This window comes from Hypanus sabinus, chromosome 26 (genome assembly GCF_030144855.1).
Source record: "Hypanus sabinus isolate sHypSab1 chromosome 26, sHypSab1.hap1, whole genome shotgun sequence".
In the NCBI taxonomy this organism is placed as follows: domain Eukaryota; kingdom Metazoa; phylum Chordata; class Chondrichthyes; order Myliobatiformes; family Dasyatidae; genus Hypanus; species Hypanus sabinus.
In genome coordinates this window covers 31,018,249-31,033,756 of record NC_082731.1, presented here as the reverse complement: position 1 = coordinate 31,033,756, position 15,508 = coordinate 31,018,249, and the positions used below count along the sequence as shown (strand labels likewise).

The following is a 15,508-nucleotide window of genomic DNA, read 5'->3' as shown; positions in this document are numbered from 1 at the left end:
TGACTTGTCCATTGCCTCCCTCAGGTTCCTGACATTCTCCACCATCCATTCCAATCGTTCTTTCTTCTCTTGTCCTTCACCTCTTCCATCGATTACCCCCCAATTTCTCACATCATTCCCTCCTCACCCACCTACCCTCCACTTCAATTGGTCTCACCTACCACCTGCCTACATACACCCCTTCCCAGCCTTTTCTTCCAACTTCTGTGCCCTTCCATTTCAGTCCCGACGAAAGGTCTCAGCATGAAACATCAGCTACTCATTTCTCTCCATAGATGCTGCCTGACCTGCTGAGTGAATCCAACAAAGGGTGGACCATGTTTTCCAGCATCGCCAGTATCTTTTGTGTCTCTGAGTCATGAGGAGAGAATGGACAGGCTGGATAAACAGAGGGGGGGCATATTAATGTAAGGGTGCATAAGAGGATTTGGGGGGGATCAGGAAGGGCTTCACTCTGTGTCTGACCCCGGGAGTGTGTGATTGGACAGTGTGGAAGGAGGTTCACTCTGTGTCTGACCCCGGGAGTGTGTGATGGGACGGTGTGGAGGGAGTTTCACTCTGTGTCTGACCCCGGGAGTGTGTGATTGGACAGTGTGGAAGGAGATTCACTCTGTGTCTGACCCCGGGAGTGTGTGATAGGACGGTGTGGAGGGAATTTCACTCTGTGCCTGACCCCGTGAGTGTGTGATGGGACGGTGTGGAGGGAGTTTCACTCTGTGTCTGACCCCGGGACTGTGTGATGGGACGGTGTGGAGGGAGATTCACCCTGTGTCTGACCCCGGGACTGTGTGATGGGACGGTGTGGAGGGAGATTCACTCTGTGTCTGACCCCGGGAGTGTGTGATGGGACGGTGTGGAGGGAGCTTCACTCTGTGTCTGACCCCAGAGGTGTATGATGGGACAGTGTGGAGGGAGTTTCACTCTGTCTGACCCCAGGGGTGTGTGATGGGACGGTGTGGAGGGAGCTTCTGACCACAGGATTTTGTGTTGCGAACATTTGGAGTTAAGATTCACCCTGGATCTGTTCCCTCTCCACTAATTCTGTTCTGGGACCCCTGCTCTTTGTGAGTTTTATAAGTGACTTGTACGAGGAAGTGGAAGGGTGAGTTGGTAAGTTTGTTGGTGACACAAAGTTTGTTGTGTGTTACAACAGGACACTGATAGGATGTGGAATCGGGCCAAGAAATGGCAGATGCAGTTCAATCTGGAAATGTGTCCAGTGATGCACTTTGAAATATCGTACGAAGGTCAATGGCAGGACTCTTCGCAGTGTGGAGATATGGGTCCACGTTCATGGATGCCTCAAAGTTGACAAGGTAAATGGTGTGCTGGCCTTCAGTAGTTGAGGGCCGCGTGGTATTGTCGCAGTTCTATAAAACAGATTAGATTCACCGGGGTGCTGCCTGGATTAGAGGGTGTGAGCGATAAGGAGAGATTGGAGAAACCTGTGTCACTTTCTCCGGAACAACAGTGACCAAAGGAAGACTTGACAGAGGTTTATCATATTCTGGGAGGCACAGATGGACAGCTGGTATCTTTACCTTTCTCTAAGGATAGAAACATCTGAGAGGACGTCAAACCAAGTTTAATTATCATTCAACTAGACATGGATACAGGTGAATGACACAGTGTTCCTCTGGAACCAAGGTGCAAAACAGACACAAAATAGTGAAGAGAAACAAGTCACGCAAAAAAATAACATACCACATATCCAGTCCAAGGCCCCGAGCTGCCTCTCACCCTAACCTGGAGTTATGGGGGGGGGGGGGCAAGTTCAAAGGAGATGAGTGAGGCAAATAGTTTTTTTTCTCTCAGACAGCTGTGGGTGTAGGGTCTGCGCTGGCAGGCGAGCTGACAGAGTTGTTCCAGAGGCCATTAGGTACGTGGATTTACAGGGAAGAGGGGTATGGATTTTGTATGGGCAGAAGAGATTGGATGTCAGACCATAAGGTGAATAATTAGGCCATTCAGCCCATCACACCTGCTCTATCATTCCATCACGGCTGATTTATTATCCCCATTCTGCTCCCTTCTTCCCGTAACCTTTCCCGCCCTTGCTCATTAAGAAGCTGTCAACCTTCCGCTTCAAATGCACCCAGTCACTCGGCCTGTATAGCAGTCTGAATGAATTCTAGATCCATCGCGGGCAGCAGGGCCCGCACTGTGCCGTGTCCCCTGACCGGATCCCATCTCACGCTCCCCACGAAGGTCGCTGGCCGGCAGCCGCGTCGCCCGGTCAGCCCCGCGCAGACTCTGACCCTCGACAGACACCTCTGCGGAGCAGCTGAACGGGAAACCCATGCGGCCACAGAGAGAGCGAACAAACCACATATATACAGAGACAGAAGGGCACCCCAGGGCAAAACACAAACCATGTATAGGGCTTCTGGACCTACCACGACTGGGCGAAGCACCTCTCGCAGATGGAGCAGGCAAAGGGCTTTTCCCGGTGTGTGAATGAAGCTCTTGCCACCCGGGGGGCAGCAGAAGAGCTGCCTGGTGGCTCAGGCTTGCAAAAGTACCAGCAGATTCTTAGTCTGGGGAGAGCAACCCGCTACACACTACACACTGCCGTGCACATGCCGGTGGGCCTGCAGGTTGCAGTGCCGGGCAAAGGCCTTCCCACAGACGGTGCAGGAGAAGGGCCTCTCCCCGGTGTGGATCACGTGGTGCTGCTTCAGGTTCAGGGGGCTTTTGAAGGCCTTGCCACAGACGGGGCAGGGGAAGGGCCGCTCCTCGGTGTGGACCTGCCGGTGCTGCCGCAGGATGGAGGACGTGCTGAAGCTCTTGCCGCAGTCGGGGCAGGCGTAGGGCCTCTCCCCCGTGTGGGTGCGCCGGTGGTCCTGCAGCTGCGTCGACCGGGTGAAGCTCTTCCCGCAGACGGGGCAGATGAAGGGCTTCTCCCCGGTGTGGGTCCTCCGGTGCTCCAGCAGGTGGGAGGAGTCGCGGAAGGCCTTGCCGCAGTCGGGGCAGGAGAAGGGCTGCCTGACGGCGTGGGTGCGCCGGTGCCTCTGCAGGTGGAAGGAGTGCCGGAACCCCTTGCCGCAGTCGGGGCAGGAGAAGGGCCGCTCGTCGGTGTGGGTGCGCTGGTGCCTCTCCATGTGCGAGGAGTGGCGGAAGGCCTTGCCGCACTCGGGGCAGGGGAAGGGCCGCTCGCCGGTGTGGGTGCGCATGTGGGCCTCCAGGTGCGAGACGTGGGTGAAGGCCTTGCCGCACTCGGGGCAGGCCACGCTTCGCTCCTCGGTGTGGATCCGCTGGTGCCGCGTGCAGTCCTGGTTGCTCTTGTAGGCCTTGCCGCAGTCTCCGCAGATGAAGGGCCGGGCCTCGGTGTGGGCCAGCCAGTGGCGCCGCAGCACGGACTCGTAGGGGAACACCTTCCCACACAGCGTGCAGGGCAAGGGGCCCTTGCGATCGGGCCGGGCCCTCAGTGCACCCTGGCCGTCCTCGGGGGCCGGGACATCCGCAAGGACGTCATCGTGCTTCGCGCCCATCGCCAGTCAGACCCTGGCACTCCCAAGTCACTCAGCAAGATCTAAATGTGAACACTTGGCCTCAGCTTTCTCTATCCACTCGAACTGCTTTGGAGGGGAACATGGAAAGCAATCCCTTCTCAGCAGAGTCCGGTACCTGAAAGGACAAACAGAAGATTTCTAAATATGTTTGCACCCGTAAGTGTTATAGCTTTTCTCTGTTACTGCAGTTTTGTTTGACCTGATCTGCCTCGATGGCTCATTCACATATTTTGATACAAGTGACCGTATTAAATCACTGTGCCGAAGTTCGATTCAAAGATCAGCTTTTAAATAGTTCTGAGTCCCAGATCCCTCTCTGTCGCAGTCGGAGGTTCTCACCTGTTTCAAAAGGGTGAGAATCATAGCAGAGCCCAGGAAGAGCAGGGTGAGCTGTCGGAATGACTATCGCACAGTAGCACTCACATCTACCGTGATGAAATGCTTTAAGAGGCTGGTCACGGCCAGAATCAACTTCTGCTTAAGCAAGGACCTGGACCCACTGCAATTTCCCTATTGCTACAATAGGTCTACAATGGAAACAATCTCACTCAGCCTTGGATCACCTGAACGATAGCAGTACCCACATCAGGCCTTTTTTTATTGATAACAGCTCCAGCGTTCAACCACCATCACACCCTCGGTACTGATTAACAAGCTCTAAACCTGGGCCTCTGTGCCTCCCTCTGGCAGTCAGTGTGGATCTGAAAGAGCATCTCCTCATTGCTGACAATCAACACTGGGGAACCTCAAGGATGCATGCTTAGCCCACTGCTCTAATCTCTCTACACCCATGACTGCGTGGCCAGGAACAGCTCAAACACCGTATGTAAGTTTGCTGATGATATACGCGAAGGGTAAGTTTTTTACTCTGACACTGGTGGATGCCAGGTGGAGGCAAATACATTAGAGGCTTTTAAGGGACGTTTGGATAGGACAATGAATGAGGAAGGTGGAGGGATTCGTACACTGTGTAGGTAGGAGGGACTAGTTTTTGAGTGTTTTTTTAAAATTCACTTTTTAGCTGGTCTGGCACAACATTGTGCTCCTGTCCTGTTCTTTTTCATATTCTATGACCCAACTATTGCTGGCAGAATTTCAGATGGTGCCGAGGAGGCGAACAGGAGTGAGACAGGTCAGCTGGTCTGGTGCTGTCGCAACAGCAAACTTGCACACAACGTCACTAAAACTAAGGAATTGACCATGGAGCTCAGGTAGTGGAAGTTGAGGGAACACACATCAGTCCTCATCGAGGGGTCAGCAGTGAGAAGATTCACCTAGGCATCAACATCTCTGAGGGTTTATCCTGAACCCAATTTATTGATGCAAATACAAAAAAAGAGAAAGACTGGCGATATTTCATTTGGAGTTTGGGGAGATTGGTAGGCCACCAGACTGACACAAATTTCTACAGATGTACCACTGCATCACCATGTGGAATGGAAGGACCCACTGCAAAGGATCCCGAAAAAGCTGCAAACTTAGCCAGTTCCATTGTGGGCACTAGCCTCCCCAGCAGCAAGGACATCTTCAGAAGTCAATGTCGCGAAAAGACGGCATCCATCATTAAGGACCCCAGTCACCCTAGACATCCCCTCTTCTTGCTTCATCAAGGAGGAAGTACAGGGGTGTGAATACACTCAAGTGTTTTAGGAACAGCTTCTTCCCCTCTACCATCAGATTTCTGAATGGAAAATGGACCCATGTACACAACCTCTCTATTTTCCCTCCCTCTGTTTATTTATTTACATATATTCATATTGTCATTTATAGCATTTTATTATATATTTATAGATTGTACTGTACCACTGCCCGAAAACAATAAATTTTACGACCTACGCCAGTGATATTGAACCTGGCATGATCCAAACCCTGACAGCGCTTTCCCAGCTTTCTTGTAGACCAGAGAATTTTATATTTCTGTATCTTTCTCAAAAGCAAATCAAGTTGGAACGTTATAGGGAAGGGAGTAAATACAGATGCTGAAAAGTTTGATGATGTGAAAAGAAAGTACTCATGACAGGTTGCCTCAAGATTAATCAGACAGCGGACATCTTGACGAAGAGTTTGGGTTTCTGCTCTGCTGCAAAAGGCGGATGTCGGACACTTATCCCACAATGCTCCGCTGCCCAGCAACAGCTCTATCTGATCCGCGAGTCCCCGCCGCACCACGTGACCTGAGACCTATCAAACGCTTTGCGCATGCTCGGACTACAGGCCCCGCTCCGCCGTAAATCACCCACCGTGGCGCCGACACGGTGGGACAAAGCCCCCCTACCACACCGCGCTACAGACTCACACACAACGGCGGGAAGGAAGTCGCCAACGGGTACCGGTGGAAGGCGGGGGAATCCGTAAGGAAACGCCGACCAGATGAGCCGCAAAATCGGGAAGCAAAGGCCTCTGCTGTCGGTTGGCCGAACCGACATCCCACGTGACAGTAACGCCTTCCCTACGTGGTGACGTCCTGCAAATCCCTGCGCGTAGCTGATGATTGGCAGTCGCATTCGCCAATCCAAACACCCAGAGGCGTCATCCTTCTGTTTGTCCCGCAAAGAGGACGGCTGAGGGGGGGAATTATCCCGCAACGAATGAAAGAAAATCAGCAGATGCTGGAAATCCACACAAAGTGTTGGAAGATCCTTCAGGAAGCCCAATGGGCGGATTGGAATTGGCGCTGGGATTGATCCTTGCCGTCCGTCATGAGCCCTCTTCTCATTAAAACCACCGCAGCTGATTTCGAACGGTCCGTCGCTAATCCTGTTTTTGCACAATATACATGTTTTCCAAATAGAAGACACGGTGGTAACACTTTACCGCTGCCACAATAAACAATGCGCCAGTTTCTGAGGACGGGAAAGCCCCTAATGGGCTATCAGACTCCTGAAAAGGACACCGTTTCTCGCACCCTGGCTGGATCTGGAACATTGAAAGTTCAAGTTCACCCGTTCGCCTCCAAGCGAGACACCGGACAGGCGTGCACAACACAGTACAACTAACTCACACACATAACGTAAAACTACCACAAATAATTTAACAGTGCATATACCATGCAAGCTAAGAAATAAACAGTAAAATTCTACTGGGACTGATTCATTATCTGATGAGATCTGGGTGGTGACAGGGAGTTCAGTGGTCCTATGGCCTGGGGGATGAAGCTGGTCCCCATCCCTACAATTCTGATCTCTCCTGACTGATGTTGGACGAATGGGAGGGATCGCCGACAATGCTAAGGGCCCTGAGTGCTCCTATTTTTAATGGGTGACTCGATTATCCTCTCTCAGCAGCCCCCGTGGTATTTTGTAGGGACTTGCGGTCAGATGCTTTGCAGACAGACAGTGATGCAGCTGGTCAGGACCCTCTCGATGATGTCCCTGTAAAAATTTCTTACAACGGGGTTGGGGGCCTCACCTGCTTCAATCAATCTCCAGGAAGTGGAGACGCCTCTTTTTTTACACCAAAGAGGTGATGTGGAGGGACTACTCGCTTGCCTCGATAGAGGAACGTCCGTCACTTCCCACCAACGGGGCTACGCCCTGTTTCCACAGCTACTATCGGGCACAGGGTACAGGAGCCTCGAGGCGCACAGCACCAGGTTGGGGAACCGCTACTTCAATCATCCGGTCGTCGAACCAGCCAGCAAAACCCTATTTGCCATCTGAGTGCAGCCACTTTGCAGGACAATCTCCTTGGCTAACGTTTGTACGAATTGCATTCTTTCTTGCAATAAAATTGCACGTCATTTGTGTTTAGTCCGTGTTTCTCTTGTGAACGCTGCTGACCTGATGCTCAGGGCCCGTGACGCCCGAGACTGTGATCGAAGTCGCGGAAGCTGTTGATGTGGGAGTCTTTATTCACCGACAGGCGGGAATTATCCTGCGGACACTCCCGGTAGAGGCTCACAGACCCAAAGGTCCATCACGTTTTCACATCCTTATGACAAAGCTGCTGATTCAGTGCTTCCTCGGGTTGTCATAGTCGGGGGTGGGAGCGTGGATCAGTTTAAACACAAAGTACACTGCAGATGCTGGGGTCAAATCAACACGGACAACACGCTGGAGGTCGGGCAGCATCTGTGTAAACGAGCAGTCAACGTTTCGGGCCGAGACCCTTCGTCAGGACTGGAGGGAGGGGGCAGAGGTGGGGGAGGGTGGAAAACCAATCAGAGGAAAGATCTAGGGGTGGGGGTTGGGTGGAGACAGAGTGAAACTGGGATGGGGGAAGGGAGAGGGAGGGAATTACCGGAAGTTGGAGAATTCGATGTTCATGCCAAGGGACTGGAGACTACCCAGACGGTATATGAGGTGTTGCTCCTCCAACCTGAGTCTGGCCTCATCATGGCGGTAGAGGAGGCCATGTATGGACATATCTAGATGGGAATGAGAGCCAGAGTTGAAGGGAGTGGCAACCGTGAGGTCCTGTCTATTGTGACGGACGGAGCGGTCCCCCGATCTGCGTCGGGTCCCGCCGATGTAAGGGAGGCCGCACCAATGCAATAGATTACAATGGATAAGTTTAATGTAGTTTACAACTTCCCTCTGGCAACCTCTGCGACGACACCGGTGCCAAACTCTACCAGCACTTGCCCTTCCCCGGACACATCGGTGCTGTGGAGAAAGGCAACCTACTCCATGGGCAACAACCGGTTCTTCAAATCCTCCCGCCCAGGTTTGCTCCCTGGAGAGGACATGGTCCAGCGGAGGCGCAAACCGTCTGTCTTCTTCTACAAGTTCAGTAGTTACAAAGACATTGATTACTTCAATACTCTGGGTTGACATTGCTTGCATATCTACAGCGGGAGACACTCATGAATGTAAATACCTTTGCTGAGACAAACTAAAAGCAAACTTCCCTGAATTTTCACAATGTTACAAATTCCTTAAACCCACAGCTTCTACAAGGCAATTAACACAACGCCAGTCCCTTAAATTTGGTTGAAGAATATGCAAATGTGCCACAGTTATCGTTTTGCAAACCACATCTCCAGCTCTGTATAGGCTTTTAATTTCAACTTGCTGCTTGCAATTTACAGGCTCCTTCTTGCCTGAGTTAATATCTGCTCAACTCCAGAAGAGTGTCTCGTCAGGAAAAGGGAAATATTGTGTGCACTTTTGTTCCCCCCCCCCCCCACTTTCCCTGGAGATCTGCAACAGTAAAAGACATGGGACAATAGGACAGCTGTGATTAGGTTGGAGAGGGTGCAGAAAAGACTGCCGGGGATGTTGTCGGGAACCGAGGAGAGAGTGGACAGGCTGGAGTTGTTTCCCCTGCAGCGAAGAGCGCTGAAAGGTGAGATGTTGTTTCTTCCTGCACCTTGTGGTGAATCAGGTGGCAACCAGGGAAGCTGAAATTCTTTGAAGAAGTATCAAGCAGGATAGATGAAGGAGAATCAGTTGATGTTGCATTCTTGGATTTTCAGAAGACCTTCGACAAGATGAGGCTGCTTAACAAGAGCTCATGGTCTTACAGGAAAGACACTAGCATGGGCAAAGTGGCTGATCGGCAGGAGGTAAAGAGTAGGATAAGGGGAGCCTTTTTTGATTGGCTGCCGGTGACTAGTGGTGTTCCACAGGGATCTGCTTTGGGACCAATTCTTCTTACGTTACATGTCAATGATTTGGATGATAAAATTAATGGACTTGTTGAAAAGTTTGCAGACTATACAAAGATACACGGAGGGAAAGGTAATTTTAAGGAAGTAGAGAGTCTGCAGGCAGATTACGAGAATGGGCAAAGGAGTGGCAGATGGAATACACTTTTGGGAAGTGTATGGTCATGCACTTTGGCAGAAGAAATAAAAGTGTAGACTATTTTCTAAACAGAAAGAAAATTCAAAAAATCTGAGGTGCAAAGGAATTTGGGAGACCTTGTGCAGGATTCTCTGAAGGTTAATTTGGAGGTTATGCTGTGGTGAGGAAGTTGGCATTCATTTCAAGAGGACTAGAATACAAAATACGTTCAGGCCTCATAAACACTGGTGAAGCCTCACTTGGAGTACTGTGAGCAGTTTTGGGGATGAGCTGACATTGGAGAGGGTTCAAAGTAGATTCACTAAAATGATTCCAGGATTGAAAGGCTTGTCATATGAAGAGCGTTTGATAGTTCTGGGCCTGTGCTCACTGGAATTCAGAAGAATGAGGGAGAGATCGCATTGAAGCCGATCGAACGTTGAAAGGACTAGATAGAGTGGATGATTCCTATAGTGGGGGAGCCTAAGACCAGAGGACACAGCCTCAAAATTGAAGGGTGTCCTTTAGAACAAAGTTGAAGAGGAATTTCTTTAGCCAGAGCGTGGTAAATCTGTGGAAGTGTTGTTGCGTGGCTAAGTGGTTAAAGCGTTCGTCTAGTGATCTGAAGGTCGCTAGTTCGAGCCTTGGCTGAGGCTTCGTGTGTGTCCTTGAGCAAGGCATTTAACCACACATTGCTCTGCGACGACACCGGTGCCAAGCTGAATGGGTCCAAATTCCCTTGGACAACATCGGTGGTGTGGAGAGGGGAGACTTGCAGCTTGGGCAATTGCTGGTCTTCCATAAAAAAACCCTGTCCAGGCTTGCCCCTGGAAACTTCCCAAGGTGCAAATCCACGGTCTATCGAGACTAATGGAGGCCTACACACTACTACTTACTAAATCTGTGGAATTCATTCCACAGGCGGATGTGGAGGCCAAGCCATTAGGTATATTTAAGGTAGAGGCTGATAAATTCTTGATTAGTCAGGGCCTGAAGGGGCAGGAGTTTGGGGCCAAGAGGGAAAATGGATCAGTCATGATGAAATGGCAGAGCAGACTCGATGGGCCAAATGGCCTAATTCTACTGCTATTCAGAGTAGATTGGTCTAGAGTAACATGTTCAGGGAGGTGAAAACCTACGACCATGCCATGAACATTGATGTCTATCTGAGAGCTGCATGGATTCATGGTTATTAAACATGTCCATGCGTGGGCAGTTTGGAAAGGCTGACCGTGGAGGCCTGGGCACGGCTAGGAGATCGGGATGCTGCCTTCAGATCCGGCAGGAAGGCAAAAACAGGCCTATTCACAGAGACTCTGTGACGGCAGGGCACCCGGGCTGCAACGGTAGCGCTGCCTCGCTTCCCGACAGGCTTAATGTCTTCACGTTTGGTCTGACGCACAGAACGCTGCGCGGGCGAGGAAATCCTCCCCCCACCCCCGGGAAGAGCAGGCACTCTGTCTGGCCGCTGCTGAAGAGAGGAAGACCCTAACCGGGGACGACCACGTGAAGCTGTAGGGCCTGATAACATACCTGGTCAGGTGCAGCCCAGTTAACTGAGGTTCTAACAGGCGTCTTCAACATCCTTCTTGAAAAGTCCACTGTCCCATCAGGCTTCAAGGTGGCCACCATCATCCCAGTGTCCAAGAGGCTTTAAGGAACCAGCCTCAACGACCACCGACCAGCAGTTCTGACCTGAAGACTAATGAAGTGATTTGAGCGGCTGCTTATGGATCATAGTAAAATCCACCTTGCAGTTCTATTGAGCCCTTTCCAGCTCGTTTTCCACTGACAATGCAATCACCTCTGCACTCCACTCCGTCCTGTCCCACCTGGAAAACCGTGTCTCACAGACTAGAATGCTGTTTATCAACCTCAGCCTGGTTAGTGTTGGGAAATGCGAGGTCATCCACTTTGGAAGGGAAAATGAAAGAGTAATTATTATTTAAATGGTAAAATAATTGCAGCATGCTGTGCTTGGGAGTGCTTGTGCACGAATTACAAAAGGTTGGTTTACAGGTGCAGCAGGCTATCAAGAAGGCAAAGGGAATGTTGGCCTTCATTGCTAGAGGGATTGAATTTAAGAGCAGGAAGGTTATGCTGCAACTGTACAGGGTGCTGGTGAGGCCGCACCTGGAGTACTGTGTGCAGTTCTGGTCTCCATACTTGAGTAAAGGTAAGATTGAGTCGCCTGGGACTGTACTCGTTGGAATTCATAAGAATGAGAATCTTATAGAACCATATAAAATTATCAAAGGGATAGATAAGATAAAGGCAGGAAAGTTGTTTCCATTTGGTAGGCGAAACTAGAACTAGGGGACGTAGCCTCAGGATTTGGGGGAGCAGATTTAGGACGGAGATGAGGAGGATCTGCTTTTCCCAGAGAGTGGTGAATCTGTGGAATTCTCTGCCCAATGAAGCAGTGGAGGCTACCTCAGTAAGACAAGCTGGATAGGTTTTTACGTAGTAGGGGAATTAAGGGTGATGGAGAAAAGACAGGTAGGTGGAGACGAGTCCAAGGCCAGATCAGCCATGGTCTTATTGAATGGAGGAGCAGGCTCGACGGGCCGAATGGCCGACTCCTGCTCCTATTTCTGATGTAACGAGAACCACACTGAAGTGATGGTTGTGGACTTTGGGAAGGTGGAGGGAGTTAGGAGTACCTCGTTGGTCAAGGAATGCACAGCAGCGAGTCCACTTCCTGGGGGATCGAGATGACTGAGGCCCACCCCCCCCATTTTTACAGGAGCACCATCAAGATTGTCCTGACCAGCGGTGTCACTGCTCGGTACGGGAATTGCAAGTCTCTGCAAAGGGTTGTGAAGACAGCTGAGAGGACCGGCAGGGGGGTGTCTCTCTTCAGAGACATTTATCAGGGACTTCAGCATTGTCAATGATCCCTCCCACCCATCCAACAACCTCTTTGGCCCCCTACCATCAGGCAGGAGTACCGTCGCATTAGGACAAAGACCATTAGGATGGGAAACAGCTGCTTCCCTTAAGACGACTGAACTCCCTGCCACCACATATGAATATCATCACAAAGTCTTGTCACACACACAAAGCACCAGTAGCGTCGGAATGTTTGTTATTCCCTGTTCATTTCTTTATGGTAATATCTCTGTGCGTCTGTGCTACACGTTTGGTGTTGTGCACCTTGCTCTGTGTTCAGTATACATGTGTGCGGTTGAAAGGCAACCCCAGTGACCTTGAACTAAAAATACCAGCAAGACATCAATGGGCCGAAGGGCCTGAGCTGTGGTCTACGTGCTAAAGTGTGAAATGAACAGACTGCCTGTTTGAAAGAACACTGGTTTATTTATTATTTTACCACAGTATTGGAATATAGGGTCTGGAATTTCACCCACTTCCCATAACCAACATTTACAAAACAACACCACAGCAGATTCTGTCCCGGGCTGTACCCATGGCGCTTTCCATAACCAAAGCCTCTCCCAGCCTCCGAGCCCCAGCCAGCCCCGTACTGTCATCAGGTCCAAGTGCCAAGAGAGTGTGAGTGAGTGAGTGAGTGAGAGAGAGAGAGAGTGTGAGAGTGTGTGTGTGTGTGAGAGTGTGTGTGTGTGTGAGAGTGTGTGTGTGTGTGAGAGTGTGTGTGTGTGTGAGAGTGTGAGAGTGTGAGAGTGTGAGTGTGTGTGTGTGTGTGTGTGTGTGTGTGTGTGTGTGTGTGTGTGTGTGTGTGTGTGTGTGTGTGTGTGTGTGTGTGTGTGTGGCCTTTCACCCCATCGCAGGGGGAACGTGGGGCCCTTGCAAAGGCTGCAGGGATTGGAGGGGCCGAGGTTGGAAAAGCCTGGGGTACATTCTTTGGAGCAGCGGAGACTGAAGGGAGATGAGATTGAGGTTTATAAGATTGTGAGAGACACTGATGGATATTTGTCCAAAGTGAGACTCGATTGAGATTTATAAGATCAAGAGAAGCACAGATGGAGTAGATCACTGCAATCTCCCCCCCCCCCCTCAGGGTGAAATGTATAACACCAGGGGTCATGGGGTTAAAGTGAGAGGGGGTAACTTCAAATGAGGTGTGTGGGGCAAGTTGGTGTGTTTAGTCATGGGTGCCAGGGGTAGTGGTGGAGGTAGATACAACAGAAGACTTTAAAAGGCCGTGAAATTGCCAAACATGGAACAGGGTGATATGGACACTGTGCAGACTGAAGGAACTGGGCCTCAGTACCACACCGCGGGGCAACCACACTATCACAGGTCCCACCTCACTGAGTTCTCCAGCAGAGGCAAATGTCCGCACATGCATTTGCAGCCCCCACCCCCTCAGATTCTACCCCTGTCCATCCACCACGATTGGGGGTGGGGGGGAGCGGTTTACCTCTCCCAAGGGGAAACTCACAGGCGGAGCGCTGAAACTCCGCAAACACACAGATACAGACCTGAGGGTGGAGGGAGGCACCTCCCAACTCCCCCCCCCACACAGAATAAAAGTCATGTCCACCCTACCCGGTGAGGGGACGGGAGTGCAGGCCCTCCCACGGTCTTGTCATTCAGAATGTTTCTACGCCGTTGGGTCCAGAACCGGGGCGACCCAGTGAAGCCCTACCTGCAGATGAGGCAGGCCAGGTGCGTTCAGGAGCTGGGAGGAGACGGTGAGGGCCTCGCGGGAGAAGTGTGGGTCGCAGGTGTGGGCGCGCCAGCCGGTGCGAAGGGAGGGCGGATAAGTCGCCACACCGGCGGCGTCAGGCGACGCTGGTCTCCTTAGCGTGGACCCGGCGGTGCATCTGCAGGTTGTTGGAACGGGTGAAAACCTCGCCGCAGTCGGAGCAGGTGAAGCGCCTCTCCTTCGTGTGAATCCGCCGGTGCCTCTGGACCTGCGACGACTGGGTGAAGCACTTCCCGCAGACGGGGCAGGAGAAGGGCTTCTCCCCGGTGTGGATCCTCCGGTGCGCCTGCAGGTGCGAGAAGTGGGTGAAGGCCCGGCCGCACTCGGGGCAGGCCACGCTCTTCTCCTCGGTGTGGATCCGCTGGTGCCGCGTGCAGTCCTGGTTGCTCTTGTAGGCCCTGCCGCAGATGCCGCAGATGAAGGGCCGGGCCTCGGTGTGGGCCAGCCAGTGGCGCCGCAGCATGGACTCGTAGGGGAACACCTTCCCGCACAGCGTGCAGGGCATTGGGCCATCTCCGGCAGGTCTGCCCCTTCGCACAGTCTTGACGCACTCGGAGGCTGGGATGTCCACAAGGACGTCGTCAGGCTTTTCCTCACTCAGGCAGTGGTCATTGTCAGTCAGGTCCTGGCTCTCCTCGCTCATTTCCGGATGTAAATGCTTGCCCTCTACTTTCTCGATAGCAACCCCACCGCTCAAACTCTCAGACACTGGCGTGGTGAGGGACACACACAAAACGTCTCTTTCCCAGCAGAATGCCTTCTACCTGAAAGGAGAAAGACACTTCTAAATGACAGTGGTAAATTGTATACTAATTTCCTGTACACATAGCTCCATTTCACAACTTCATGCTTGGCGTGATCTGCCTGGGTGGTTTGCACGCAAACTCTTTATCACGTATTTTGATAAACCTGTGCCGAAGTTCGCATCCAGCGGTTTATAAATGGTTCCCAGTCCCGAACCCAGACAGCTCCTTCCCCAATTACCTTGCAGCCGGGCGGATTTTGGATTTCAGTCGCCCTCTGGAAGGCAGGCCAAGCTGGAGGGGCTGAAAGGGAAGTTTTCGGGGCAAGTTGCGCCCAGGAGGACCTGACAATGATCCCGCAGAGGCGGAGAGCGGACACAAGTCCCACAATGCACAGCGCCGCAAGGCAACTTTATCTGATCAGCCAGCGCCCTCCGGGTCACGTGACGCGCGACGCAAGAACGCACTGCGCATGCCCCCCCGCGAAACCAAACGCTCCGCGCCTGCGCGGGGTACACCCCTCCCCCTCTCCCCCCCACCACCCCGGCTGTTGGCCCTCGCAGGGACGGAGCGGGCGCCGGTCGCCAGCGGGGGCCGGTGGAGCAGGCGGAGGGGCGGCGGAATCCGCGGGGAAGGCACCGACCCGATGAGCCGCGGATATCGGGAAGCAAGCGGCCGCCGCAGCTGCCGGTTGGCCGGATCGATCGCCCACGTGACCGCAGCCGCCCGCTCCGCGTCGTGACGTCACGCGACTCCGGCGCACGGCTCCTGATGGACGGTCGCCTGGGCCAATCGGAGCAGCTGGAGGACCCGGTCCCTTTGTTTGTTCAGCTGATTGGGGCGGGACCTGAGCCAGTTACCGAACTGGAATCGAGTCAAGTTTATTGTCATGCAATG

The 15,508-nt window shown here is 52.3% G+C and overlaps 2 protein-coding genes across 3 annotated transcripts in view; both read right to left on the bottom strand.

The window, feature by feature from the left end:
- Positions 1–1,569: 1,569 nt before the first annotated feature.
- Positions 1,570–15,508, bottom strand: part of LOC132381726 (zinc finger protein 721-like) — a 43,500-nt gene continuing 29,561 nt past the window's right edge. Inside the window, exons 4-7 of the mRNA XM_059951299.1 lie at positions 15,255–15,394; positions 13,975–14,576; positions 5,843–6,073; positions 1,570–3,497 (exon numbers count right to left, since the gene is read on the bottom strand). Of these exons, the coding sequence (XP_059807282.1) occupies positions 2,562–3,497; positions 5,843–6,073; positions 13,975–14,576; positions 15,255–15,394 (1,909 nt within the window). The 3' untranslated portion in view covers positions 1,570–2,561. The remainder of the gene's footprint in view (positions 3,498–5,842; positions 6,074–13,974; positions 14,577–15,254; positions 15,395–15,508) is intronic.
- Positions 12,859–15,369, bottom strand: LOC132381391 (gastrula zinc finger protein XlCGF49.1-like). 2 transcript variants are annotated; one of them, XM_059950770.1, is made up of 2 exons: positions 15,255–15,369; positions 12,859–14,632 (listed from the first exon to the last, which is right to left on the bottom strand). In XM_059950770.1, exon 2 carries the CDS (start codon positions 14,509–14,511, stop codon positions 13,945–13,947), a length of 567 nt encoding a protein of 188 aa, XP_059806753.1. In that variant the 5' UTR covers positions 14,512–14,632; positions 15,255–15,369; the 3' UTR covers positions 12,859–13,944. The 2 variants fall into 2 exon arrangements, with proteins under 2 accessions (XP_059806753.1, XP_059806752.1); XM_059950769.1 differs by lacking the exon at positions 15,255–15,369 and adding an exon at positions 14,853–15,107.

Bases quoted from the DNA above. Each gene is read 5' to 3' on its own strand.
- LOC132381391 (XM_059950770.1), bottom strand. From the start codon at position 14,511: ATGAGCGAGGAGAGCCAGGACCTGACTGACAATGACCACTGCCTGAGT.